Raw genomic sequence first — 23,412 nt, forward strand, 5'->3', positions numbered from 1 at the left:
CCATCGATTCTGCGGCTGTAAATCTTGTCGAGGAGACCGATCGAGCCGAGTTGTGGCCAAGCTCCATGCTATTACTCACTATGGCAATACCCAGGCACTGGTTCTCGACTACTACAAGCGCCCAGACAACTCAATTGCCAAGTACTTCGATGAGCCCATTCCTTACGTAGATGTTCTGGACGGACAGGGCCACAAAATCTGGATGCAAGAGAAGAAGAAGTATGCAAAGGTCCTACAGTGCGTCAAGTGACTCAGTATACGCTAATATCTTCATAGGCGACTTGCAGAGTGGACTCCGATCTTGCAGCGTGATGACTACAGTGCGAGGAAGCCAGCGAAATGCTTACCTTCGCGCGCTGCTCTCAGCGCCTACATGCCGTTCAGAAAGCTGTTCGGCGAGCGGAAACACGCGGGAAAATATTTAAGTTGATCAGACTTCAGTCAGTCACTGTGCAAAGCTAAGCATGGTCAGCCTCCGCATACATTCAACACCAGCTTCATGGATTTGGCGGCGGAGCTGAGGAACCGCATCTATCGTATGCACCTCGTGACTGACGAACTGATCGAACTGCTGCCAAAAGCATCGCAGTGTTATAGAAACTCTGCATGGTGAATCGGCGACTACCGCTGGAGAAGATGGCTCAAGCTGCAAAAGTCACTCTGCCCTTCCTTCGTTTCAATAAGACCGTGCTCGCCGAGGCCAGTAGCATCTTCTATGGCGAGGACGAGTTCCGTTTCAGTGGCTGCTTTGGCTGGATATTCCTCCGCGGCTTCACGGAGACCATCGGACGCACCAACGCCTCGCATCTTCGTCGAGTTACAGTCCATATCCACTGGCCAGGCAAGAGCACGGATGCTAGCGACGACTGTAATCGTATTCGCGAGTTGCAGACGATCCTGGTGATCAGGTAGGGAGTGATGAGGATGAGTAGTGGTGGGTGATTCGCGAGTCATGTCACTCGCCGACATGATGTCTTCCAGGTCCTTTCCTTGAGAATTCTGTACCTAGACGCCAGCAAGCAGGCGTTTTCTCCCTCCCTCTCTCTCTCTCTCACACATACACACACACACACACACACACACACACACACACACACATGCGGCCGAGTCAACATCCACGCCTGTCTCAATCAGGAAGGCCAGATGACGGGATGACGGTTCTGACCTATGTTCAGACTCTCAGAGTGACTTGGTTCATGAAGTGACTGCGAGGATAGATCATAGCATAACCCTGTGCAAACCCGTCGGACAGCACAGCGTAGCACACACCATCTGTTTCAATCGGTATTGCCGTGCTCTGCCAACCGGATTCTCGGCCATGTACTTCGCGCGATCAGCACAATATGCTCGGGCTTGGCTGACCTTAAATGCGTCTCCATCGAAATTATCAGGCCAAGGTGGTATTGGAGGAGACCCGTCATAGGGCATCCTTCTTCCATTATTTTGAGCGAATGCCTGATTGGACAACACGTCTTGGATGAGCATCTTACTGCAAGTCCCTGTTGATCGTTACGAACGGCCTGCCTGTAAGACTTCCAGTCATCGGACTGGACTCCGATAGAGATCTCCTTCTCGCAGGAGTTGTCTACACGCATCTTCGCCATGCAGCTTCGCTAGAATGCTTCGACAGTGACCAGAGCACGCTACCATGAAAGCAAATACGCAGAGATGTAGCCGTTAAGCAGCCTTCTGCAGCTTGTACGATTTCCGAATCGCCTGAATTACAGCCTCGGTTACCTCCTTTGTGTTCGCAGAGCCACCAAGATCTTTCGTTAAGATGCCTTGGCCACAGACATCTTCGATACATTCCAGTAACCGATCTGCTGCCTCTTCCTCGCCAAGCCATCTCAGCATTTCCGCGGCAGTCCAAAAGGTGGCGACAGGGTTGGCAACACCTTTTCCAGTGATATCGAAAGCAGATCCATGAATCGGTTCGAACATGCTGGGATTTTGCCTTGTCGGGTCAAGGTTGGATGTTGGTGCAATGCCGATCGAACCGGCCAGGGCCGCTGCAAGATCCGAAAGAATATCCGCGTGTAAATTGGTGGCAACAATGGTATCGAGCGAATTGGGCTGGAGTACCATGCGGCACGTCATCGCGTCAACGAGCATTTTGTCGGTGTGCACATCTGGGTACTCCCTAGCGACTTCTGCGGCAATTTCATCCCACATTACCATTCCATTGCGCTGCGCATTAGACTTGGTCACGACTGTGAGATGCTTCTTCGGCCGCTTTTGCGCAGTTTCATATGCGAATCTGATAAGCCTGGTTACGGCATGTCGAGTGAAGATAGAGACTTCGGTGCTCGTCTCCCATGGCTGGCCGCGATGAGATCTGCCTCCTTGTCCAGCATACTCTCCTTCGCTATTCTCGCGAATAATTACCCAATCGAGATCGCCAGTATTTGCATTTCGGAGAGGTGACTGAGTACCCTTGAGGATCTTCGTTGGACGAACATTGGCATATTGCTGGAATGGCTGGCAGATCGCCAGTCGCAATCCCCAAAGGGAGATGTGGTCTGGAACATCTATGCAGCGAGTCAGTCTTGAGTCCAAACCCTTACATATTGTGCTTACCTGGAGCACCAACAGCGCCGAAAAGGATTGCATCGTGCTGTTTCAGGCTTACAAGCCCTTCATCTGGGATATATTTGCCGGTCTTCTTATATGTTTCTGAGCTCCAGTCGTAATTCTGGAACTTGAGACTGAAGGACCCAGAGGCCTCGCTCAAAACCTTGAGAACTTCTACGCCAGCGTCGATGACCTCAGGTCCAATGCCGTCAGCTGGGATAGTGGCGATTTTGTACTCTTGATTGTCTGAAATGGCAATTGGAGACATTGTGCCTCGCAGAGTTCTAGCTAACGAGAACGGGACCGGACTGGATTCACTTCCAGCAGTATATCAATGATCTATTCAACAGATCGCAAGATCATTGGAGCTCTTGTCGGCTTCCCACGTGCGAAGAGCTTTGCCGCAATCCTTTGGCTCATCCTTCCGGCTGAAAATTCTGCCGTCGCTCAATATACAGCTTGGCAGTTCACATGCGGCTTGACGCGGTTTGCCAAGAACAGTTGTTTCGGCAGAAGCGTCATCGGAGGCCGGTGAATACACACAATCGATGATGCTCTTGCAAGATTCTCTAAAAGTTTGAGATAGGTGTTCCCATTTCACGCTGCTTGGCTATATCGAGTATCGCCTCGCCAAGTGCTAGATCAGTCAGACTGACTCCGACACTCTTATACACGATTAGACCATTAGCCAACCATGTTGTGAACTTCTCTCGCTTCTGCGACTCGCTTTCGTCCTGATTTTGAAGATCCAAGACCTCACCAAGCTCCAGCAAACTTCTGGCGGCAAGACCACTCTGCAAGACCTCGCCAGTGTGATGTAGACAAGCATCACGATCATCCACAATTATCAGGCCTCCCTTTTCATCTCTCAGGTTGAAAGTGCGGTCGTCCTCGGCAACATGCTTCAGTAACGCTGGATCCAGTTCAATCATTTGGGATTGCCAGGAGCCGATAGCAGAGATGTACGGAGCTCGTTTGCGCGAGTCGAGAGAGAGGTCTTCCTTTGGGAACAAAATGTCCTCTGAGGGTACCGTGCAGAAGACAGCATCCACTTCGGCTAATTTGCTCTGCAGAAGTGACTTGTCGTTGGGATCGAGACTCTCAAGCTTTGCCTCAGATTTCCACCGACCAGCATTCTCCTCCTGAAGCTGCTTGACCAGCTGGTCTGCTCGTCCAAGGTTGCGATTCACTACCGTAACGGACTGTATTTCCTCTCCTCGCAAAGCCAAAGCTAGGCGAATATGCCACAAGGCTTGCTTGCCAGCTCCAAAGACCAGAATTGAATCCGTGTACTTTCGCCATGTCCACAGAATGAGAGCACTCAAGGAGGTACGAAAGCCAGTAACCTCTTCAGCGTTGATCAAGCCTGTGGGGATTCCGTGATTGTCGCACAGAACTATGACACCGTGAAGCGGCTGTTGGGTGTTTGAGACTCTGTCTGGCGCAGGGTGAACAATGATCTTGGTGCCGACCGACGATGGAGACGTGAAAGGTCGAAATAACGTCTTCTGGCCGCTCGGCCTGTTGATGATGCCTGCGTCTGGCTGATACTTGCGTTCATCCTCGACTGAATATCGGCGCAGAGACTCCTGCAGCTTGTTCTGGAACAGCTTTACGTCAGACCTGGACAGACCGATTAAGATCTCATGAACGGCAGCGTCCCCTAGAATTCGGCAGCCAGCCATGTTTCTGGACAGAATTGGTCCACAGAGTCTGTACCGTTCTCACCAAAGGTTCTGGCTGAGGAAGTGCTCGATGAGGAGATGGCTTTCAATGAAGATCACATGAGAAAATATGGCCCTCTGGTCAGATCACGGTCCTGTTGGCCAGGCATGCCATGTTTTCTGAAGACTTCAGCAGTCTGTCCTGTCGACCTGTTGCCCGCCACCGCAAAGCCTGTGAGGCTAACAAGAAGCGGGATCAGTCGTCAGGTGATCGGACCTGGCTGACTGAACGCCAAGACCTCGGACTGACTTACCATACACTTAGAGACTACGGCGGCTGGATGTTGTGCCGCGCCTTTTATAGCTGCTCCCACAACATCGACAACGCCTTCGTCATAAGCTGTGAATCCTTCGTAGTCCTCGAAGCACTGCGCGCAGTTCCTCCGACAATGTTGCTGTCGATTTGGTGCCACAAAATACAACGCGACCTGGTCCTTAAGTATACCACCTACTTCTTTTGCTAAGTGGCTTTGTTATTTATCAAACACCCCTTGCTAGAGACCCTACAGAATCTCCTTACCTGTTCATCTACAAGCAACAGGAGCTCATTCAACTTTCTGAAGCCGAAGCATGTATCTGGGTTCTATGAAGTGCCAAGTCTGGAATGGACGTACATATGGACATGACGATGCGGGCGGCCGAAGCTTTCTCGAAAACGGGTCTTGGTCAAGGAAAGCAGTTCCGTTTCATCTACACGAGCGGAGCGTTCGTGGAACGAGATCAGAGTAAATCACTTTGGGTTTTGAGCGAAAAGAGGAAGCCAAGGGTGAGTGGAGCGAGTACTCGTTATTGATGGCTTACTGACGTGAGGCAGGGCACTGTTGAGGACCGAGTGATTGATCTTGAAGGACAATTTGACCAGGGATGGAAGTCTTTTGTTGTGCGCCCGGCGTTTGTGACAGCACGAGAGCCGACATTAAGTCCGATTCTAGGAGATCTCTATATTCCGGTTAGCGAGCTGGCCGCAGCTATGCTTGATGCGGCGGTGAACGGGAGCGAGAACCAAATTATGGAGAACGCTGATCTGAGGCGATTTGGGAAGGCGGCTTTGCAGCGGAAGCTGTCTGATGTGCTGGAGAAATAAGTTGATCATCAACAGCTCTCAAGTCTCATAACGATGGACCGGTCTCGTGCTACCAGAGCGACTGGTTTATGCCCTGTAATCGCGTGCTGGAACGAGAGTGCTATTTTGCCTCGAAGAAACTACCGGCCTCTACCCAAATGAATCTCATTGCTCGTGTTGCTCCCGCTCATATTCCTAGTCTTCGAATCCGTCCAGAGTTTTTGGCCGCTTGCTCTGCCACGGAATGTTTGTGATAGCCGTATAGATTATACGGTTCGCCAAGCTCAATATTGCGATTGACGAACTTGTTGCAATTTTCATGGACTTTTCTTAAATAGCGAGTCTTCCCCACTACTTTGCCCATGGTGAAGCCAGTATCTGAGCGCATTGCAGGGCCAAGTAAAACCACTTTCCCACTCAGTACGCCTGCAGACTTGCGTTGTGGTACCCAACCAGCAAGCTCAACAGGCTTGATCTCGGAGTCTCGGGTTATGTTCTGTACGATACTCCTGAAAGGCCCAGTCCATTTCTCACTCAGAGCCCTCATCCAGCTTCGCTGTGGAACACTTGTGTTTGGCACATTGCTTAGCTCCGCGCGGCCAAAGAATCCTTCGCGATAAGGCCAGGAAGTCACTACCTGGCAGCGATACACCTGATCAGCAATGCCAGACTGTGCCGCCTTGTCATGATTATGGGGCATGCTTCGAATAGATATCTTCTCAGCATCAGCCCATGAAAACATCATCGCTGAGAGGGAGATCACTTGCTCATTACGGCAAAACGCTCAATCTAGATCGTCGTCGGCTGCAGGCTGCAGACCATTCTCCAACACTGCAAGCTTCGGGGTACGGTCCTGCCAGTCAATCTTGCCTATGACTTTGCCAGAGACCAGAGCCAAGGGAAGAGGGCCGAAATGCCTTGAATCGCGAGAATGTGCTAAGTTATCTCCAACGACCCAACAGTGTCCTTCTGGTACCTACCAACCATCAGTGACTCTCACCGAAACACATTGTTGCTTCCCACTACTTACCTGTAACATGGCATCACTCTTGCCGGGTGTGTACATCAACACCAGATCGCCGCTCAAGCCGACTACTCTCTTGACCGCGTGCATCCCCTCCGTGACGGGATGTCGAAAGCTGACCAGATCTCCTACATGAATGCCTCTGCCTCGTCTGTGCCACTTGCTGATGATGACCCAGTCACCAAAGCTTGACACGGTCGGTAGCATGGAGATTCCGTACGCAGAGTCGCACGTATAGAAGTAGTGACACCATGTATGCCAGCCTACGAAGCCTGCCCATGCATACAAAAACCATCTCAGGGTGCGATCGAAGGATCTCACGGGACTTCCTGCTTTTTGGAAAGCAAACACTCGAGGGAAGCGGCTTGAGGAGGTATCGGTGGTCGACTTAGTTGAGACAGATCGCATCGAGACAGCGCGAGTAGATGTCGGGCGGAGACCAGCATTCTGCCATGGCCGCGGCCATCTCAACATTGCACTGGAAATGTATGCGACAATTCTTGTTCATATGAACAAGAAGCAGACGCGGGAAGGTCATAAGGTAGCGAGGGGATGCTAATTGGATCGACCAGGCTCGGAGCTGGCTCCTGCTTTTCCGCCGCGGCAAAGCCAAAAGTTGAAGGCTTGGCCAGAATTTATTTGACCTTCACCAGCCAACATTTTCCTCTCAGCGCACTGATCGCATAATTCTGTCGGCAACATGGCGAAAACAATGAAGCTCAAAGCTGCATTGGAGCGAGAGAAGGGTGTCAATCACAAGCTGGAAAAGCAGAAGAAATTGCAAAAAGCGGCCGAGAAGCGCAAACGCCAGAAGAAAGAGTCGGACGTCGATTTGCAGGCGCTTGAAGCTGCAGTAGTCGCTGCCGAAGAGGCGGGAGGCGCGAACGGCACAAAGAAGTCGAAAAGGGGCAAGAAGGCGGGCAAGAGCGCAAAGAATACTGAGGAGAGTGAGAGCGAGGCAGAAGGATGGGAACCAGACGATAGTGAAGAAGATGGCCAAGCAAATGGAGGTGTGGAGATTGGTCCTATGTCAGATGAATCCGATTCAGAGTCAGACGAAGAAGACGAGCCTGAACAAGACGGCAGAGAAGACGAGGAGGAGGAGGAATACGAAGACATACCACTATCCGACATCGAATCGCTGGCTTCAGAAGACAGAGCAGATGTGATACCGCACCAACGACTGACGATCAACAACACCGCCGCCTTGCAACGATCACTGAAATCATTCGCACTACCGTCCAGCCTACCTTTCTCCGAAGTACAGTCGGTGACCTCTGCCGAACCAGTTGAAATCAAGGACGTGGAAGACGACCTTAACAGAGAGTTAAAATTCTACCACCAATGTCTTGATGCCGTGACAGAGGCAAGAGCAAAGCTCAAGGCTGAAGGAGTGCCATTCAGCAGGCCTACAGATTATTTTGCAGAGATGGTCAAGTCAGAAGAGCAAATGGGCAAAGTACGAGCGAAGATGCTGGATGAGGCTGCAAGAAAGAAAGCCAGCGCGGACGCAAGACGGCAAAGGGATCTCAAGAAGTTTGGCAAGGCTGTCCAGGTCGCAAAGTTGCAAGAGAGACAGAAGGAGAAGCGAGATACCATGGACAGAATCCAGACGCTCAAGAGGAGTAAGTCACGGTCTCAAGAAAGATCCTTGTCAATGTACCCTGCTAACTCTCCACAGAACGCCAAGGTGCTGACCTCACCGCCAACGAAGACGCAGATTTCGACATTGCGATCGAGGATGCGACCGAGACAGCGAAGAAGGATAAGGCTGCGAGACGAGCATCCGGCGACGGCCCCAATCGAAAGCGCCAGAAGAAGGACGAGAAGTTCGGGTTTGGTGGCAAGAAGCGGTTTGCGAAGAGCAACGACGCGAAGTCGACGGGTGACGACCGTTCGTATTCCGTCAAGAAGATGAAGAGTGGTGGCAAGAAGGGGACTTTTAGGCCTGGCAAGAGCAAGCGCGCGAAGAGGTGAAGAATCGGTTCTTCCGGTGTTGTGCATGATGCTTAGCGAGGCGTTGAGGGCTTGTGAAGAATTGTCGATGCGATGAGAAGACAAAAGATGTCATATCCTCTATCCCCACCCACCCACTCCATCTTTCTCCGTGTCCGTCCTGCGAACGTCACAGTGCTGGGAAAATGGCACAAGCAATGGCTACTTCCAAATTGCGGCCGCCGCGCCCGCCTCAAGGCAGCTGTATAGCGATCCCTGTCATGGTGTTGTCGCTACTGTACGGTATGTTGCTTTCGCACGTTGGATGGGAGAGGGCTTTGCGGGTCTCGGCCGTCCAATGGAAAGCGCAAGCCAAGCAGAATCCTTCCGATCGGATGAATTCGCAGCAGCGAGTCAAGCCACAAAACGGTGTTCGTCCATCTCTATGTCCGGACCGCAGAACAAAGACACCAACGCCACGCCCGATGGTGAATCGGAAACCGCTACACCAGATAGTTTGAATACAAGCAACTTCACCAACAGGTAGGGATTGTGCATTCCAGCTCACGACAACACCTTCCAGACACGACAACAGATCAGCAAGCTGTCTGAACAAAGTCCATCGCCATGGCTTTCAATATGTTCAAGAAACCAGTCTTCAATCCCGAAAAGGAGATTCCCGACCTTAGTGGTCGAGTGATACTAGTCACAGGAGGCACTGGAGGACTAGGGAGGGAAACAGTCCTCTCCTTCGCGCAGCACAATCCAGCACACATCTTCTTCACAGGACGATCTCAACCCTCGGCCGAGCAGACAATGCAACTGGCCACACAGAAAGCCCCTCAAACCCCAGTCACATTCATAAAATGCGATCTAGCATCCTTCTCCTCAGTCAAGCAAGCCGCACAAGACATCCTCTCAAAAACAGACCGCCTCGACATCCTCAACGCCAACGCCGGCATCATGGCTTCACCTTCAGGGATGACAACAGACGGCTACGAAATCCAATTCGGCACCAATCACATAGGCCACGCATTGCTCGTCAAACTCCTCACGCCTTTACTTCAGAAGACAGCACAAACCGGCGCCGACGTCCGAGTAGTCTGGGACACATCACTGGGCTACAAAGCTTCGACCGGCATAGACTTCTCAAAACTGAAAACGAAACAAGAGGACATCTCTTATTTTCTAGCACCGTGGTTCCGCTACGGACAATCGAAACTTGCGAATCTTCTCTACGCTCGCGCTTACGCCAAGAAGTATCCTGAAATCACTTCAGTATCGATACATCCTGGTGTCTCAGCGACAGGACTTGTGGAAAATCTCTCGTTCTTCCACAAAGTTTTTGTCTACTCGACCAGTTATTTCTTGATGATTCCTCCAGAGCAGTGTGCCTGGAATCAGCAGTGGGCTGCTGTGGCGCCGTTGGGAAAGGGACCGAGACAGGTGGAAACGGGAACGTGGTATGAGCCTGTAGGATTGAAGGGGAGTTTAACGAAAGCTGGAGCAGACGATGAGTTGGCCGAAGTGCTGTGGAGGTGGACTGAGAAGGAATTGCAAGGGTGGGAGTTGTGAATGTAAGCTTTGCTTCCGTCGTGGTTTGGGTTTCTCAGGTCGTGTACTGGAAGTCAGCGTTCTAGCGCTGTAATTCTTATGCAGAGAGAGACCTTTGTTGGCCGGTATTCATTATAAATGCTAGGATTGTATGCGTACTGTAATAAACAAGCTCCTTCCACCCACAGCCAAACCACTTGTCTCTCCTCTCCACGAGGAAGTCGCAGCCGAGGCAGTCATTGACTTTGGAGCTCTTCTCACAGCTTTGACCCACCCGAAGGGCGCAAGGCGCAGGAGTCATCAATGCGATAATCGTGACTGGTCAGCCGCAAATTGCTATCTACGACACCAGGACGTTGACCTCAGATCTCACGGACGGCAGATCACGAAAGGTACGCGGCTTCCACCATGGCACCTTCAGCCATCTACACTCCCGACGAGCGGAGCAAAGGCGTGAGGTTGGCGAAGAGAAGTAAGGAAAATGACCATGTTTTACAAGAGCTCATCGACTGATACATCAATGCAGCTGAATACGATGCCGACTTGATCCATTCCATCATCAACGAATGCCCAGTTCTGCACGTCTCCTTCAATGCGCCACTCAAAGAAGGACCTCAATTTCCCACTATATTACCTATGCTTGGAGCTCTGGATACATACAATGATGACGGGGAGCCAAGTGTTTACCTCCATGGGTCTTCAGTTGCAAGACTTTTCAAATTGACTCAAGGTGGCGAGATCCCCGTCTGCGTTGCGGGTACGCTCTTCGACGGGTGGGTGCTCGCTCTAGCACCATTCCACAACAGTTGCAACTATCGTTCAGCCGTAATTTTCGGCTACGGAAGCCTTGTCGAAGACCCAGAGGAAGTACAATTCGCGCTGCGATCGATCACCAACAACAGCATTCCTGACCGATGGGAGAATAGCCGCAAGCCACCACGAAAGGATGAAATCACTTCTACAGGTGTGTTGAAAGTACGGATCGAGACAGCTTCCGCAAAGACGAGAGCAGGAGGTCCGAGCGATGAGAAGTTCGATCTTCAGAATCCAGATGTGGTAAATAACACCTGGATTGGAGTCGTTCCAACATATATGACGTTGGGAGAGCCTATGGCAGGAGAGGAGAATAAAATGAAGCAGCTTCCTGAGTATCTCCAGGATTGGGTGGCCGACAAGAACTCGATGAGTGAGCAGGCGGCGATAGATGCGGTTGAGGGTGAGGGTGATTATGGTGGTCCAAAGAAGCGGCGTTAGCAAAGTACCCGCGAGGGATTCGGAATGGACTGTGCTTCCAGTATTGAGCTCTTATAAGTATCTTGCCACTGTCTGGGAGGATTCCTCCAGATCTTAGAAATTCAGCATATGCCACCACATCCGCCTTTTCGCCTGTAAGGCTGTCTGTTGATCGAGTGCAGCCAAAAACATGGACGAGGAGGTCGGCATGGTTCTCAGGCTTGTAGAGGCTCGGATCCAGATCGAAGAGTTCCCCGTCCCAAAGATCATTGGCATGCTTGATGTAATGAGCCAGCGACAGCTTGTTATGGCTCTTTACGTCGTGATTGATGCGTCTCTTCGAATAAGCCGGACCAAAGAGACTCCACATCATGTCGAGAAATGATTTTTTTACCAAGACCGCATCCGTTTTGATGCCGGCTTCGTTCAGTCGCTTCAGGAGGAGTATGCCCCTTGCCCATGGCTCACACGTGCCTTTGTCAGAGTCATCTCGCGGTTTCAGAGCTTTTCTCAGCCCTACGATCCGATGGCTCCAGATCACCAGTGCCTTTCGCATATCCTCGGTGAAGATGAGTTCGAGCATCGATTCTTTTCGCAGCACTGCCTTGCCACATTCGAACGTGACCTCACCACGCAGTCCTCTTTTCGAATAGAAGCTGGCCAGCCACAGAACAAGACGCTCTAGCTCTTCCCACCTGTGAAGCATGCCGAATCTCTTCATGTTCTCGTGCCACAGCTTGTGATGCACAATTCCACCACATTCAGCAGTGTAGATAAAGGCATTTGTTGTGAATTGTAAGGGAGGAATATCTTCATATCCTTCTGTCAGCTTGATTGGAGCTTTGCTGACATTCCGGGTCGGCAAGACGTAACGATGCATCATATCGAGTGTCCGTTGTGCGAGAGACATTTTTGACGTCTTCATATGCTCAACAAGCTTCGACATCGCTTGATAGTCATGAACGCGGATGTAGTGCTGCAAGACTCTGTTCCATGCCCTCGCTTTCCGTTTCTTTCCCATCATTGAAAGTGCCAAAAACGCTAAATGAGCATTGATATGCTCTTCGCGCTCAAGGAACAAAGCTAACAGGAGTTCCTGTGTCGTGGCATCTTCAAAAACTTCAGGATGCTCATCGCTAGCGATTAGTGCATCATACAGATGTGGGATTTCGGCAGCGACTTTCTCCAGCAGACGAACATAGACACACTCGCTGGTACTGATTCTCATGTCTTTCAGGATGTTAAGTTTCCTGCAGAATGTGTTTGCCGATCCTGCACGCACAGCCATTTCGCGCAGAGCAAGCGGTCCAAGCTTGTCGATACCGAAGAAGCTCAGGCCACTGACTACCATATCAAGAGGGAAGGCCCGCGTTGCAAACATCTTCGCGACAAAATAATCGCTCATTTCCTTCTGTTTGATGCCATGAACCTCGCCCATGATTGCAGACATGCTTGAACGCGTTAGCACCGGAGCATGCTGCGAATCAATGACTGGTTTCGTGTCAGAGCCTTCATCCGGTTGCAGGTGCACCATTGGTAGAGACATATTTCCATCGAGCTCGAACAAGGTTTGCACAGCAGGCATGGCGAAGACTTGAGGGCTTGGCGCGTCGCCGTAGGATAGGAAGAGTTTATGCCACTGCAATACAATCGATGGCTTGTGACGCTCCAGCATTGGGGGTATGTAGTGATCATACAGTTTTTTGACCTTCAAGTGTCGGTAAATCATTTCAAATTGACTAAAATATCCCGCGTCCTTGTTGTCTACCATCATCTTTGGCTGTCCTGGATTCAGGGCGAAATCTGATACGAGCTCACGAAGATCAACATCGGTAGGCTCAACGAAATCAGCGAGCCGGCGATGCCACTGTCCAAGGCCTTCGCCACCATGTATGCGGAGCCATCTGCCAATAGTACATGTATACAAGCTCGTATATACGTTGCCGCTCCGAGACTTCAGAGATTTGGCATACTCGAGGATGCGGATAAGAAGATCCTCCTGGGGTTGGGTGATGGGCTCCGCGATACATGAGTGAATGAAGGTAGGCCAGAGAATATCGGCCTCTGCTCCTTCGGTAGGCAGATCCGTATTTTGATCCATAAAGTCTTCCCATGTCGCTAGCACACCGTCAAAGCCATCAAGACGCTGTCTGTATTCCAGAAGCTCGATCCATAACTCCATATTGTTTCGGTGTTCAGGCTCATTGACCAGGCGTGTCGAACTCGTCTTCACGGCTTGCACATTTGCTGGTGAGAGTAGAGAGACAAATGCTTGACCTCCTGGAAGAGAGGATATTGGGATGTCACCCGTAAGCAAAGATATCCTATGCAAGATCGCGGCGAATTCAGCGTGATGCGTCTGGGGCTCTCTGCGACGAGGCTGATAGTAGCCACGAGATTCTCGGGGCGCCGTATCTTCCTCTTCGGCCTGATTCGAATCCAATTGAGAAAAATTATAGCCACGATTTGTGGCGACGCATCGGCTCGACCTCGATCGCAGTATGGCGGGGTGAAGCAGTGCTTGTCGAATCAAGCATGTTGGCGGTTTTCGCAGCCATCGATGGAGCACGGCGGTGCCCATTGCCATGATCCCTTTACACCTCTGTCAGGGGCCATTGCATTGGCGCGCGCGATCGGGGGTTGTTGTCGTCGGCGCCGTGATGGGATTGTTTTTCTGACGCGAGGAGCGTGTGAAGTGCCCAAGCCGGGCCGCAGAAACGCCAAGCACGAAGTCGGAAGAACCCGGCCGCTTTTGCCCTTCGACATCGACATCACTGGCACGCTGCACGTATCTTGCACACCACACTCCACTCTATCAGCTTGACTACCGCCATCATGCGAGCCACAATCGCCAGACGTGCCGGGTACGTCCATATCACCGCCTACTATGCGCACCTGCGGCCGCGCAATGCCTTCCTCTGGCACCTCCGATAGCTAACCCATCTTCAGGTTCCCGAGCTTCCCAGGTCTTTACCGCAAGAACAACGTGCCGGCGTGGCAGAGACTTCACCAGACTCACGATGGTGTGCGGCAGTGGAATAAGGTTAGTTGACTGGGCCATAGAGGAGATGGGACATTGAGCGGAGGCAGAGCTCGTGGAGAGACAGGATACTCCGAGGTGCTGGGCGGACACCATAAATTACAGGCACTGACATGTCTCTTGCAGGGCCCGAATGCCAAGTACATGCTCTACCCATACTATACCTCTCTCATCCTCGGCACTGCTGGTAAGTTTGGCGTTCTACACTTGGATCACGAGAAGAATCATAGTGCTAATGGTTGCTGTGCAGCATCCCAATACATGATGTTCCGCATGGTTTTTGGCAAGAAGACTTGGATCTAAATCAGCAAGCTCGGACGGAGGCAAGTGGATCAGCAGAAGCGTAGAGAGAGCTGCTACCTGCATGTATTAAGATTAGTCGAACGGAGAGCTGAACTGTCCTCTGTCACGAAGCATTACAGCCAAATAGTTACGCCTATTCTGAGCTCACTCAGCGTTACCACAAGTTGTCGCCTGCGATACCGCACGGAAGCACTGGGTGCCAAATATCCTGTTTCTTGCTAGTAACGAAACAAGTCCGGCCAAGCCTACTATAGAGCCTTTCGAACAAGGTTTGCATGCCCACACTCTAAATAACTATTCTCGACGAAACGCCATGACTTCATTCTTGATCACGCCTGCCATTTGCGAGGATGTCTCAGTAAGAATGTCGCGATGGACAGCGAAGGACCCTGGAGTTTGGCTGCGAGCGGTTGGGCCAGAAACAAGGGAACGACCCCTCGTAACGGGATGTACGCTGCAGCTGACATTATGGCTTAAGCCCCGACCTGGACTTGTTGACTTTGCAATGACTAGTCGGCTTGGACATGACGTTGCGACAGCAACCATCAAGTGAAAGACTGCTCCTTCTATGAGCCAAGCAGTATTGTTTCGACATGTCATCACGTGTGCTTGTTTTGATGCTGGTTCTGTACCTCTTATCCTCGGTCCGTAACGACTGTGTCATGAATTATTCTTAGCCAATGCGGAGAAACAGGGTTACATCGACAGCAAGAAGCAGGTCTTCGCAAAGTCGAGTCATGTGCCTTCTGCTGCTTGGATTGCTCGCGTTTCATAGAGCAACCCTACGGTCGGGCCGATGGGCCCTTGGTCTCGTGTCCATGATTTCAGGAGTATGAAGCCAGTTGCGATGGAAAGCTGCACCTGTAATATGTGTCTTGCTCGACATGATGAATTCAAGCTCCTTCTAGGTGATGATTCCGGAATGCCTTGGTGGTGAACATGTCAATGTCATCGCGCATATAAGAAGCCTCGTGGGACATGAATGAGGATGGAAGATCGTTGCTGTTCAAGTACTGTCTACTTAACAATGCTTGCGCTGCGCTGCTATGCTGCTGCGAAAGGTACCTCAAGCTGTAGATTGTCGATGCAAATAATAATCGATGCGAAAACCGAATGTATGAGTCTGAAAAGCTGGAGGAGAGCGCAGAAGCTCTTCTACTCGAAACTTCTCTTCATATGGCTCCACAAGGAAAATAAAGAGCCGCCCAATCTACAAACATGTTAGCGGCCAGCCCTCGATGTAGTATAGGAATTCATCGACGGAGCGGAGTTGGAGTTTCCTACTTTGATGAGCTGCATTCACATATGTAGGACGCCGCTTTTTCGTGGTTGATGATGCTCTCTTGACAGGCTTTTCTTTATCTTTCCTATCTTTTGATTTTGATGAATCCCGTGATGATGAGGATTTGTGCGAATCGTCGTAGTAGGAATCCTTGCGTGATCTTCCCGATCGATGCTTGTCGCGATCAGTCTCGTAATGGCGATGGCGGCTTCGCTCTTTATGGCTTCGGCTTCGTTGAAGATCGCGATCACTGGTGGAGTGATAGTAAGCATCATCCTCACTTTGTCGTTGGGTGCGTGCTGAGTTATGGCTTCGGAAAGAGCGAGAACAATCCGAGCACCGTGATTCTGTGCTCGCACGAGGCCTGCCAGCAGGCCTGGCGTATCCTCCTAGAGGTAACGGAGTATCAGGGTATGGTTGAAGGGCTAGTTGCGGATTGTGTGGCCGAACTGCGTATTGTTCTGGCACAGAAGGCTCATAGCTCCGTACTGATGATATTTCATCAACAGGGACAAGTGCTCCACCGTGGGTCGAAGGATTGAGCAACTCGGCGGGTGTCTTCTTGCCGAAGAGGTAGTCTTGAGGGACATATCTGCTCGAAGCGACTGAGCTGGCTCGTGATCTGGTCGTCAAGTTGTTACTATGTGCTGCCCAGGAAGCGTTCATCATGTTGTTTTGATCCTCTCGGCTTGGGTCGAGAAAGGCGTTGTCCATCGGAGCCATCTTTCTGAATTGGTCGACTGCTTATATGTCTTGTGTGAAGATTCTGAGACGTCGCGTGGCAATGAAAGTCGTAATCTGGCGAGGAATTTGCACGGCGTGAGCGAATCCGGTTCGAAACGGGAGTTCTGCATGCAGTGCGGACTAGACCCCGACCAATAAGTCATTCTCTGTTTATTATGTTGACATGGTTTTCAGCCTCTTGTACCGCTAAAGGCTGGGACAAGAAAACCAGGATGCCAAACGTTGCTGCGACACAAGCGGGGAAGCAGCTGATACTCGTATAGCACGCTGAAGAAATACAGAGGGACTAACAGGGTTTGCTTAAGCAGGATAACCTCATAAGGCGTGTGGACGGATGACTCTGCACAACCAGGGCAGCCCGGCAGCAGAAGGGTGCGTGAACGGAAGCGATGGTTGACGTAACACAAAGCCACGAGGAGCGCTGCATACATTGGATGTGCATATGTGACGTTGATCGTGTCGGATCGGCCTTGGCTGTGGTCTATGTAATAAGCTGGGTCGAGCCTCTGCCGATTCTGCTGCAGTGCGGTGGAAGGCCGATGCACAGAGTCTGTGACTGCTGGCGGCGCTGTCCCTGCTATATATATCATGTGATCCGACAAGACAGTGATATTAAGAATGTCGGCTGTCGGTCGGAGGAAGACTTGGCCAACGAGGCAACGGCATGACATGGCTTGGCGCCGCAGTGGCAGTGATGAAGCCACAAGCCTCTGCACTGCCCCACTCACGTAACTTCTTCCTCCTCCAAAACGTCTGCGTTGCTCCCTGATTACCACGGCACCTCATAACTCGTCTCGTCTGGGGCTGTAACGGCAGATTCTCGACGGACGCACGAACTGCATCATCTATCCAGCTGAACACGAGCACTTGGCATTATGTCAGGGTACTACGGCCAGCAGCAGCAGCCCTATCAACGTAAGTGGACTGGAAGATCTTCACTATGACATGCCATCTGAGGCGCAAGCATATGATACCAGCTGTGGCACAGTAGCTGAACTGAAAGAACAAAAGAGCTGACTTCCCCTCCAGAGTATCCTCAGCACGCCTACCCACAACAGCAATCTTACGGAATGAATCACCAGCAACAAGGATACGGCCAGCCCGGCCACTTCGGAGGACCTCCACCCGGACCACCGCCTATGCAAGGCCAGCCGCCACTGCCTCCTGGCTGGACGACGCAGTTCGACCAAGCCAGCGGACGAAACTACTTCATTGACCCAACAGGTCGCAGTCAATGGGAACCGCCGGCACCTCCTCCAGGAGGGTTTGGTGGTCCACCTCCAGGCCCTCCTCCGCCTCAGCAGGGTGCTTATGGCCAAACCCATCCACAGCAGCAAATGGGCGGTATGCCAGTGGGTCCAGCAGCGATGCCATCTCCAGGCTACGACTTGAGGCAACGGGCCAACTTTGATGCCTCAAGAGCAGCTGACGACTGCCGCGCAGCGATGAAGGGCTTTGGCACAGACGAGACCAAGTTGATCCAGGTCCTGGCCTCCTTGGGTCCTCTAGAAATCGAAGCTCTGAAGCAGACTTATCAGCAGCGGCATCGTCGCGACCTGATGAAGGATGTGCATGGCGAGACGTCAGGCTATTTCCGAGAGGGACTCGAAGCAATCATTCGAGGCCCACTCAGACAAGACTGCCATGTGATCAACGAGGCTATCAAGGGAATAGGCACCAAGGAGAGTGCTCTTGACGATGTCATGCTCTCGCGTTCAAACGCAGATATGAACGCCATCAAAGCACAGTATCAACAAGAGTATCGCCGCACCCTGGAATCTGACGTCAAGAACGACCTTAGCATGAAGACTGAGCGAATGTACGAAATGGTCATGGCTGCGCGAAGAAATGAAGAGTCCGCACCTGTCATTCCCCAGCAGATCGATCAGGACGTCAAGGAGATCTACGGCGCAACAGAAGGCCGCACAGGGACGGATCAGATGACTGTCTGCTCAGTCTTGACCTCGCGCAGTAATGGCCAGATTCGTGCGATCTCACAAGCGTACAAGCAGAAGTATCACAAGTCGCTAGAAGACGTCATCAAAAAGGAGTTCTCTGGTCACATGGAAGATGCACTGCTATTTATGGTTCGTGCGGCTACGGACCCAGCCAAGCATGATGCGGACCTCCTCGAAGATTCCATGAAAGGGCTCGGCACCAAGGACACGGCTCTCGTACGACGAGTCGTCATGATCCACTGGGACAAACAGCGTCTCCAACAAGCCAAGGCCGCATACAAACACTTCTACAAGCGGGATCTGGCGGAGCGCATCAAGTCCGAGACCAGTGGAGACTACAAGAAACTGATGGTCGTATGTGTTGGCGGCATGATCTGAATGCGTTATCACTGACATCTTCTAGCTCTTTGAGTGAGCTTTGGGCGGCGTTTTGAAATTGGATTGATACCCGAGAGGGACGGAAACCGGAGGGATTTGTGATGAAGCGTTTGGAAACTAGTGATGGGGTCCACCAACCTGTGGATGGTGTACACGCTCTGTAATACACTATGTATACGACCCTTTTAGGCGAGCTCGTTGTGTATACACAAGGCGGAGTTATCGGATACGCTGATATCCCGCCTACAACCCGCCAAGCTGCTTAATATTGCTCGGATATCCTGGTATTCGGGTATACCCGATGTGTATCCATGGGTGTACACCAGTATAATATACGATGTACACAACCTCCATTTCTCAGGGGCTGTAAACCCACAACACTATTGGAAACCAATTTCTTGTTCTTGTCTATAGTCCTCTCGAATGATGCATGATTACCAGATGTCTATTTGCCAATCGTAAAAGTCATGTTTCTCGTTAACTTGATTACTCCTTTGGTTTGCGAAGTATCTCTCTAGAAGCACTGGACACTGCAACAAGAGCCCAGGGAGCTGCGGATTGCTTTTATAGAGGCATGTCTCCTTCCAGAAGCTCCGTGGATGCCTTAGCTTCTGCCAAGAATCGCTCTGTCGAATGCGGTAAGCCGCTTAGAAGCTAGGGTCTGATTGGAGACAAGCTCAGGACCGCAGTTGCAACATCAGTCATTTTACAACTGTCCTTGGATCGAGGCTCTTTGAAGCTATCACCTTGTTACCTTCCCACGCATCTTGCTGTCGTATGCTTATCAGCTCATAGAAGCCAGCATTGCGGACCGGACTTCCTCGTGGCAGCAATGGCCAAGTCCTCGAAGCAGCAAGAGCACGATAGTATGCCACCATGCCACGCGCCGGAGCTCATACTAACAAATCGCGCAACCAGACTGAACACCGGATTCAATTGCGTACTACCTGGTCAAACATGTGAAACTACGCGCTCAACACCCATGTCCCAATGTGACGTTGGTGGATATGCTATGTGATCACGCGTAGAATCACACGATCCATGCCCGGTCACAGTGGTAATCTTGACAACAATCTTGCTTTTCTGTTCCTCATCAGCAGGTCGAAGGACCATGTAGGATCGCCCAATTGCGCTGAGGTACTTGGCAAGTCTAGGAGCAGGGAATTGGCCGACTCGGTCTCAGAAATCAAGGTAAAGTAGGCAGAGACGGCTGTTCCCCAAAGACACGTTGTTGACCGAGAACAATGTTCGACCTGTTTTAACGATGCTTTTCAAGAGACAGTTTTAGCCGCACCTGCACTACAGACTTGAAGGGCCGCGCAGGTTTGCGGTTCATCGCCTACGAATGTTATACGAGCCTCGATTTCCTCTTTCGAACGTATAGCGGCCTTCAAACCTGACATGGCCGCGCAGGTGGCTACGCAGGTACCTACGCTGCTATACGAACTCCTGAGTCTATATCAGGAAATATATACAGTCTTTCCAAGCCCACAAAACGCACTGGATCTGGGTTTGGATCTGAACAGCTAACAGATCGTGAAAAGTTGTAGCGGCCTCCAATCTGCACTGCCGGTGCAGCTAAAACTGTCTATTCCTACAGCTCAGCTAACGTTATTATTCTCGACATCAATCTCGGTACAAGTGCAGGTATATCGACTAACGCCGTCGCAAGGTCTAGGCCTACAAATGCTTACGACATTATCTACCAAGGCTAGGTACCTACCGATTACTTTCTAGTCTAGTAACATAATGGCGCCGGGAAGGATGTATTAAATGTAAGGATTGTGCAGAAGGCAGGTGAAGCTCCTAAAAAGTGAATTGAGGCCACGTCGGGGATTTGTTCATATTAAGAACTATTTCCAGGATCTCGATTCAAGGCCAACAGGCCGTGAATGCCAGCTGGTGTTCTTTCTATTAGAAGATCACACCGCTTCTTATTGCAAGCCACAAGGCTAGAGAGCTTTCATAGGGGTAAGATTTCGAGTTATAGGCATTGCCATCTGCCTCCTTTTCAGGCTCTTCTTGTAGACTTCATTGATCGCTGCGACAATCCAGGAATCACGAAGCGGCCGCTCGTGGGACGTGTTGTGAATGTTGGAATGTCAGCGCCAAGAAATCGACACACGAGCGTGTGAACTATATCTTTGGCCTTCGAGCGAATGTAGTAGCCTTGTCTGGTCGACATCGTCTTGCCGCATCGGAGAGAGATTCCAGATTCCCCAACCCTGGATTTCATGGGTTGCAACGAATCAGAAGCCTCAATTCTACGGGCCGCTAATGTCTACTTTCACTTCGATGCGACAAGAGTCACAAGACGCTGTAGGGTGTCGGGGCAATTCGCTGTCACTGTTGTAATTCAGGGTCAGAAGTGAAAGCCTGAAACCACAAGTGGATCTCATGCTTTAAGAAGCCCATGAAAAACGACTGCAAGTGTTTCACTTTCCCGCAGCGGCACTGACCGCACAACTACAGTACTGTACATTGAGCCTGATTGAGGTGGTCGTGTAGGCGATACCATTGCGACCACAGCCGCCGGTGTCACCATGGCTCCATCCACCGCAGGTAGGCGCCGTCTGCACGTGAGGCGCCGTGAACTGTGCACGGTAGTTATGTACACGTACCGCTCAGCTCCCCGCTGTCGTACAGCGTCTGGCACGTGTATTGAAGCTGATTGGTACCAATGCAGCCAAAAGTCATGCCGAAACGAAAACGGACGGGCATCGATGCCCATGCTTGTGATTGCGTACCCATGTACGTTCTGAGCATGCCACGAGGAAATGCAACTCGTTACACAGCATTCCGTCTCTTCGGAACCAGAGATGTGTCCAGGTTGTGTATGGAGTCATCAGATAGGCCGTGGATTTGCTTCGGCTTGATCAGTGAACATCAAAGCACGTGTTGCCCCAGTGCGAGCCTCATCGATAGGTCTGGCGCGTGACCGTCACCGAATGCCAGGGTATAAGAAGGGAGATTCGCAAGAATTGAGATCAGTCTCGAATCTCGAATCTCGATAGTGGTCAGCAAATTTGGGATTCGTCGAATTCGTAAGCATGGCGGACGAATAGGAATTATTGGAGGGGTCCTTTTAGGCTGCGGCGCTGCGGGGGTGGTCTGGAAAGGTGTGTTGAAGTGGAAGGGGGCTCTGACAAGGACATCCCGACCACGGGTATGCGGCGCGGGAGGCACAGGAGCCATCTGTTGAGTACCGAACGGAGTCGGCTTGTGGTGATGTCGGTACGGTACAGGACACCGGGAGGTGATGGCGTGATCTCGTGCTGGAGGGCGGCAGCGGCGAATTGCTACAGTACAGTGCAGTAGCAGCTTCGCCGGGTGCGATGGTCGCGATGTCACGTTGGTCTGCTGGCGCTGTGCTGTGTACGAGAGCATCCAATTAAAGGCTAAGAGCTGGGCTCTGCAGAACTGAGTTCCAATCTAAGGGAGGGAGGGGTGCAACTCTAAGTGCCCTCGATCAGAAAAGACGGCCCAAAGCAGGAGCAGCAGTCACTAACGTTACTGCCAGTCAGCGCCACGCCGCCAGGCTCTAGCACACTACTGCGATGGCCTACATGCGACCAATGACCATGTGCCCTGCCCTGCCCTGCCCTGCCCTGCACGCCGGCCTGAGCTGCGGTGCACACCCGCACGGCGGCGGCGGCGGCGGCGCGGCGTGGTAGATGCTGCCGTGCACCACCAGGACCGGGCGCGGTGCAGTCCAGTATGGTGAAGCCCCCTCGAAGCTGAGAGCCCGAGAGCTCGCGGCGCGCGCAAAGCATCTTATTATTATTACCAGAGCCCTCGGCGCCGCGCTGCTGCCTCGTTCTGCGCTTGCCGGAGAGGAGCCAGCGGCCGTCGCAGTTCCCCGAGCCTAGTGTGCTGAGTGTTCACCTTAAGTTATGCTGCTGGCAAATGCGCGTGCGCCGTGCGGTGGGAGCTGCCTCTTTTTCTCGTGCTCTCGAAAGCGAAAGCAACCTGCGAGCAGGGATGCGTACCCCAGCCACAGGCTAGCCCGTGCACCATCCTGTTATCGATTGGACCGTGCCCTCCAACACTCGACGCTCCCGGTCAGTTGGGTCGTGGGTCGCACCTTCCACGCTTTCCCGTCGAGTCCAGACGTGCCTCCTCCATCGCGAACGTCCAATTCTCCCACCCACACACGCACACCCGACTCCTCACCTTCTCCCAGCACACCCACCCTCAAGCCTGCCCGACCCGACCGTCGCTTGCGTGCTGCTTGAGTGTCTGCGCCCACGCTCCTGCATCCTCCCCTCCATTCACCGCGGCCGCGGTCCAAACCACCCAAATCCGGCCTGACAGCGCACGCATCTCGCCTTGCAGCTCCCGACTGCACGTCGCGTCTTCAATCGTTCGGCCCGCGAATATTCGTCGCAAGGCTACTTGACAACCGGCTCCGGCTCTGCTCAGCGCTCTCCCTCTGCATCTGCCATCGACTGCTGCTGCTGCTGCTGCTGCCACTCTGGCACCGCTGCACACCCCCTCGCGCTCGCTGCTCCGGCCGGCTTTGTCGCGTACGCGCATTCGCATCTGCTCCGCTCCATCCAGCTTTCATATGCCCTTTTCGAGTCGCGCGACATCGGTGTTGAAC

The 23,412-nt window shown here is 52.0% G+C and overlaps 14 protein-coding genes across 14 annotated transcripts; 7 read left to right on the forward strand and 7 right to left on the reverse strand.

Annotated features, from left to right (window-relative positions):
* Nucleotides 1–621: 621 nt before the first annotated feature.
* MYCFIDRAFT_195521 (uncharacterized protein) lies at nucleotides 622–1,320 on the reverse strand (the record flags this gene model as incomplete). Its single annotated transcript, XM_007926920.1, has 2 exons — nucleotides 622–1,005; nucleotides 1,270–1,320. 2 exons carry the CDS (start codon nucleotides 1,318–1,320, stop codon nucleotides 622–624), a joined length of 435 nt encoding a protein of 144 aa, XP_007925111.1.
* Nucleotides 1,321–1,677: 357 nt separating this feature from the next.
* Nucleotides 1,678–2,839, reverse strand: MYCFIDRAFT_135374 (uncharacterized protein; the record flags this gene model as incomplete). Its single annotated transcript, XM_007926921.1, has 2 exons — nucleotides 1,678–2,528; nucleotides 2,578–2,839. 2 exons carry the CDS (start codon nucleotides 2,837–2,839, stop codon nucleotides 1,678–1,680), a joined length of 1,113 nt encoding a protein of 370 aa, XP_007925112.1.
* Nucleotides 2,840–3,140: 301 nt separating this feature from the next.
* MYCFIDRAFT_134359 (uncharacterized protein) lies at nucleotides 3,141–4,256 on the reverse strand (the record flags this gene model as incomplete). The annotated part of the gene is made up of 1 exon (XM_007926922.1): nucleotides 3,141–4,256. One exon carries the CDS (start codon nucleotides 4,254–4,256, stop codon nucleotides 3,141–3,143), a length of 1,116 nt encoding a protein of 371 aa, XP_007925113.1.
* Nucleotides 4,257–6,151: 1,895 nt separating this feature from the next.
* MYCFIDRAFT_122729 (uncharacterized protein) lies at nucleotides 6,152–6,634 on the reverse strand (the record flags this gene model as incomplete). Its single annotated transcript, XM_007926923.1, has 2 exons — nucleotides 6,152–6,334; nucleotides 6,389–6,634. Coding segments are annotated over 2 exons (429 nt in total), but the record flags the coding sequence as incomplete, so codon positions are not given.
* On the forward strand, nucleotides 6,634–7,069 carry MYCFIDRAFT_173471 (uncharacterized protein; the record flags this gene model as incomplete). The annotated part of the gene is made up of 3 exons (XM_007926924.1): nucleotides 6,634–6,761; nucleotides 6,799–6,915; nucleotides 6,955–7,069. The coding sequence occupies 3 exons, from the start codon at nucleotides 6,634–6,636 to the stop codon at nucleotides 7,067–7,069; spliced, it is 360 nt and encodes a 119-aa protein (XP_007925115.1).
* Nucleotides 7,070–7,082: 13 nt separating this feature from the next.
* On the forward strand, nucleotides 7,083–8,300 carry MYCFIDRAFT_135083 (uncharacterized protein; the record flags this gene model as incomplete). Its single annotated transcript, XM_007926925.1, has 2 exons — nucleotides 7,083–7,208; nucleotides 7,278–8,300. 2 exons carry the CDS (start codon nucleotides 7,083–7,085, stop codon nucleotides 8,298–8,300), a joined length of 1,149 nt encoding a protein of 382 aa, XP_007925116.1.
* Nucleotides 8,301–8,956: 656 nt separating this feature from the next.
* Nucleotides 8,957–9,892, forward strand: MYCFIDRAFT_134134 (uncharacterized protein; the record flags this gene model as incomplete). Its single annotated transcript, XM_007926926.1, has 1 exon — nucleotides 8,957–9,892. One exon carries the CDS (start codon nucleotides 8,957–8,959, stop codon nucleotides 9,890–9,892), a length of 936 nt encoding a protein of 311 aa, XP_007925117.1.
* A 376-nt stretch (nucleotides 9,893–10,268) lies between these two features.
* On the forward strand, nucleotides 10,269–11,238 carry MYCFIDRAFT_152718 (uncharacterized protein). The gene is made up of 2 exons (XM_007926927.1): nucleotides 10,269–10,343; nucleotides 10,398–11,238. Exons 1-2 carry the CDS (start codon nucleotides 10,280–10,282, stop codon nucleotides 11,123–11,125), a joined length of 792 nt encoding a protein of 263 aa, XP_007925118.1. The 5' UTR covers nucleotides 10,269–10,279; the 3' UTR covers nucleotides 11,126–11,238.
* A 2,687-nt stretch (nucleotides 11,239–13,925) lies between these two features.
* MYCFIDRAFT_210897 (uncharacterized protein) lies at nucleotides 13,926–14,648 on the forward strand. Its single transcript, XM_007926928.1, has 4 exons — nucleotides 13,926–13,968; nucleotides 14,054–14,147; nucleotides 14,271–14,331; nucleotides 14,395–14,648. Exons 1-4 carry the CDS (start codon nucleotides 13,940–13,942, stop codon nucleotides 14,445–14,447), a joined length of 237 nt encoding a protein of 78 aa, XP_007925119.1. The 5' UTR covers nucleotides 13,926–13,939; the 3' UTR covers nucleotides 14,448–14,648.
* Nucleotides 14,649–15,340: 692 nt separating this feature from the next.
* MYCFIDRAFT_173475 (uncharacterized protein) lies at nucleotides 15,341–17,315 on the reverse strand (the record flags this gene model as incomplete). The annotated part of the gene is made up of 10 exons (XM_007926929.1): nucleotides 15,341–15,518; nucleotides 15,558–15,578; nucleotides 15,614–15,657; nucleotides 15,709–16,039; nucleotides 16,070–16,472; nucleotides 16,503–16,593; nucleotides 16,637–16,759; nucleotides 16,788–17,098; nucleotides 17,127–17,277; nucleotides 17,307–17,315. The coding sequence occupies 10 exons, from the start codon at nucleotides 17,313–17,315 to the stop codon at nucleotides 15,341–15,343; spliced, it is 1,662 nt and encodes a 553-aa protein (XP_007925120.1).
* Nucleotides 17,316–17,567: 252 nt separating this feature from the next.
* On the forward strand, nucleotides 17,568–19,003 carry MYCFIDRAFT_163304 (uncharacterized protein). Its single transcript, XM_007926930.1, has one exon. It carries the CDS (start codon nucleotides 17,613–17,615, stop codon nucleotides 18,807–18,809), a length of 1,197 nt encoding a protein of 398 aa, XP_007925121.1. The 5' UTR covers nucleotides 17,568–17,612; the 3' UTR covers nucleotides 18,810–19,003.
* A 410-nt stretch (nucleotides 19,004–19,413) lies between these two features.
* On the reverse strand, nucleotides 19,414–20,145 carry MYCFIDRAFT_173477 (uncharacterized protein; the record flags this gene model as incomplete). Its single annotated transcript, XM_007926931.1, has 8 exons — nucleotides 19,414–19,435; nucleotides 19,483–19,526; nucleotides 19,556–19,652; nucleotides 19,685–19,707; nucleotides 19,737–19,756; nucleotides 19,790–19,981; nucleotides 20,018–20,076; nucleotides 20,117–20,145. The coding sequence occupies 8 exons, from the start codon at nucleotides 20,143–20,145 to the stop codon at nucleotides 19,414–19,416; spliced, it is 486 nt and encodes a 161-aa protein (XP_007925122.1).
* Nucleotides 20,146–20,210: 65 nt separating this feature from the next.
* On the forward strand, nucleotides 20,211–21,087 carry MYCFIDRAFT_173478 (uncharacterized protein; the record flags this gene model as incomplete). The annotated part of the gene is made up of 9 exons (XM_007926932.1): nucleotides 20,211–20,222; nucleotides 20,264–20,345; nucleotides 20,388–20,450; nucleotides 20,600–20,606; nucleotides 20,633–20,711; nucleotides 20,766–20,780; nucleotides 20,825–20,884; nucleotides 20,916–20,940; nucleotides 20,975–21,087. The coding sequence occupies 9 exons, from the start codon at nucleotides 20,211–20,213 to the stop codon at nucleotides 21,085–21,087; spliced, it is 456 nt and encodes a 151-aa protein (XP_007925123.1).
* Nucleotides 21,088–21,116: 29 nt separating this feature from the next.
* On the reverse strand, nucleotides 21,117–22,004 carry MYCFIDRAFT_173479 (uncharacterized protein; the record flags this gene model as incomplete). The annotated part of the gene is made up of 5 exons (XM_007926933.1): nucleotides 21,117–21,126; nucleotides 21,157–21,233; nucleotides 21,265–21,567; nucleotides 21,603–21,680; nucleotides 21,705–22,004. 5 exons carry the CDS (start codon nucleotides 22,002–22,004, stop codon nucleotides 21,117–21,119), a joined length of 768 nt encoding a protein of 255 aa, XP_007925124.1.
* Nucleotides 22,005–23,412: the final 1,408 nt, after the last annotated feature.

This window comes from Pseudocercospora fijiensis (genome assembly GCF_000340215.1).
Source record: "Pseudocercospora fijiensis CIRAD86 unplaced genomic scaffold MYCFIscaffold_3, whole genome shotgun sequence".
Classification (NCBI taxonomy): domain Eukaryota; kingdom Fungi; phylum Ascomycota; class Dothideomycetes; order Mycosphaerellales; family Mycosphaerellaceae; genus Pseudocercospora; species Pseudocercospora fijiensis.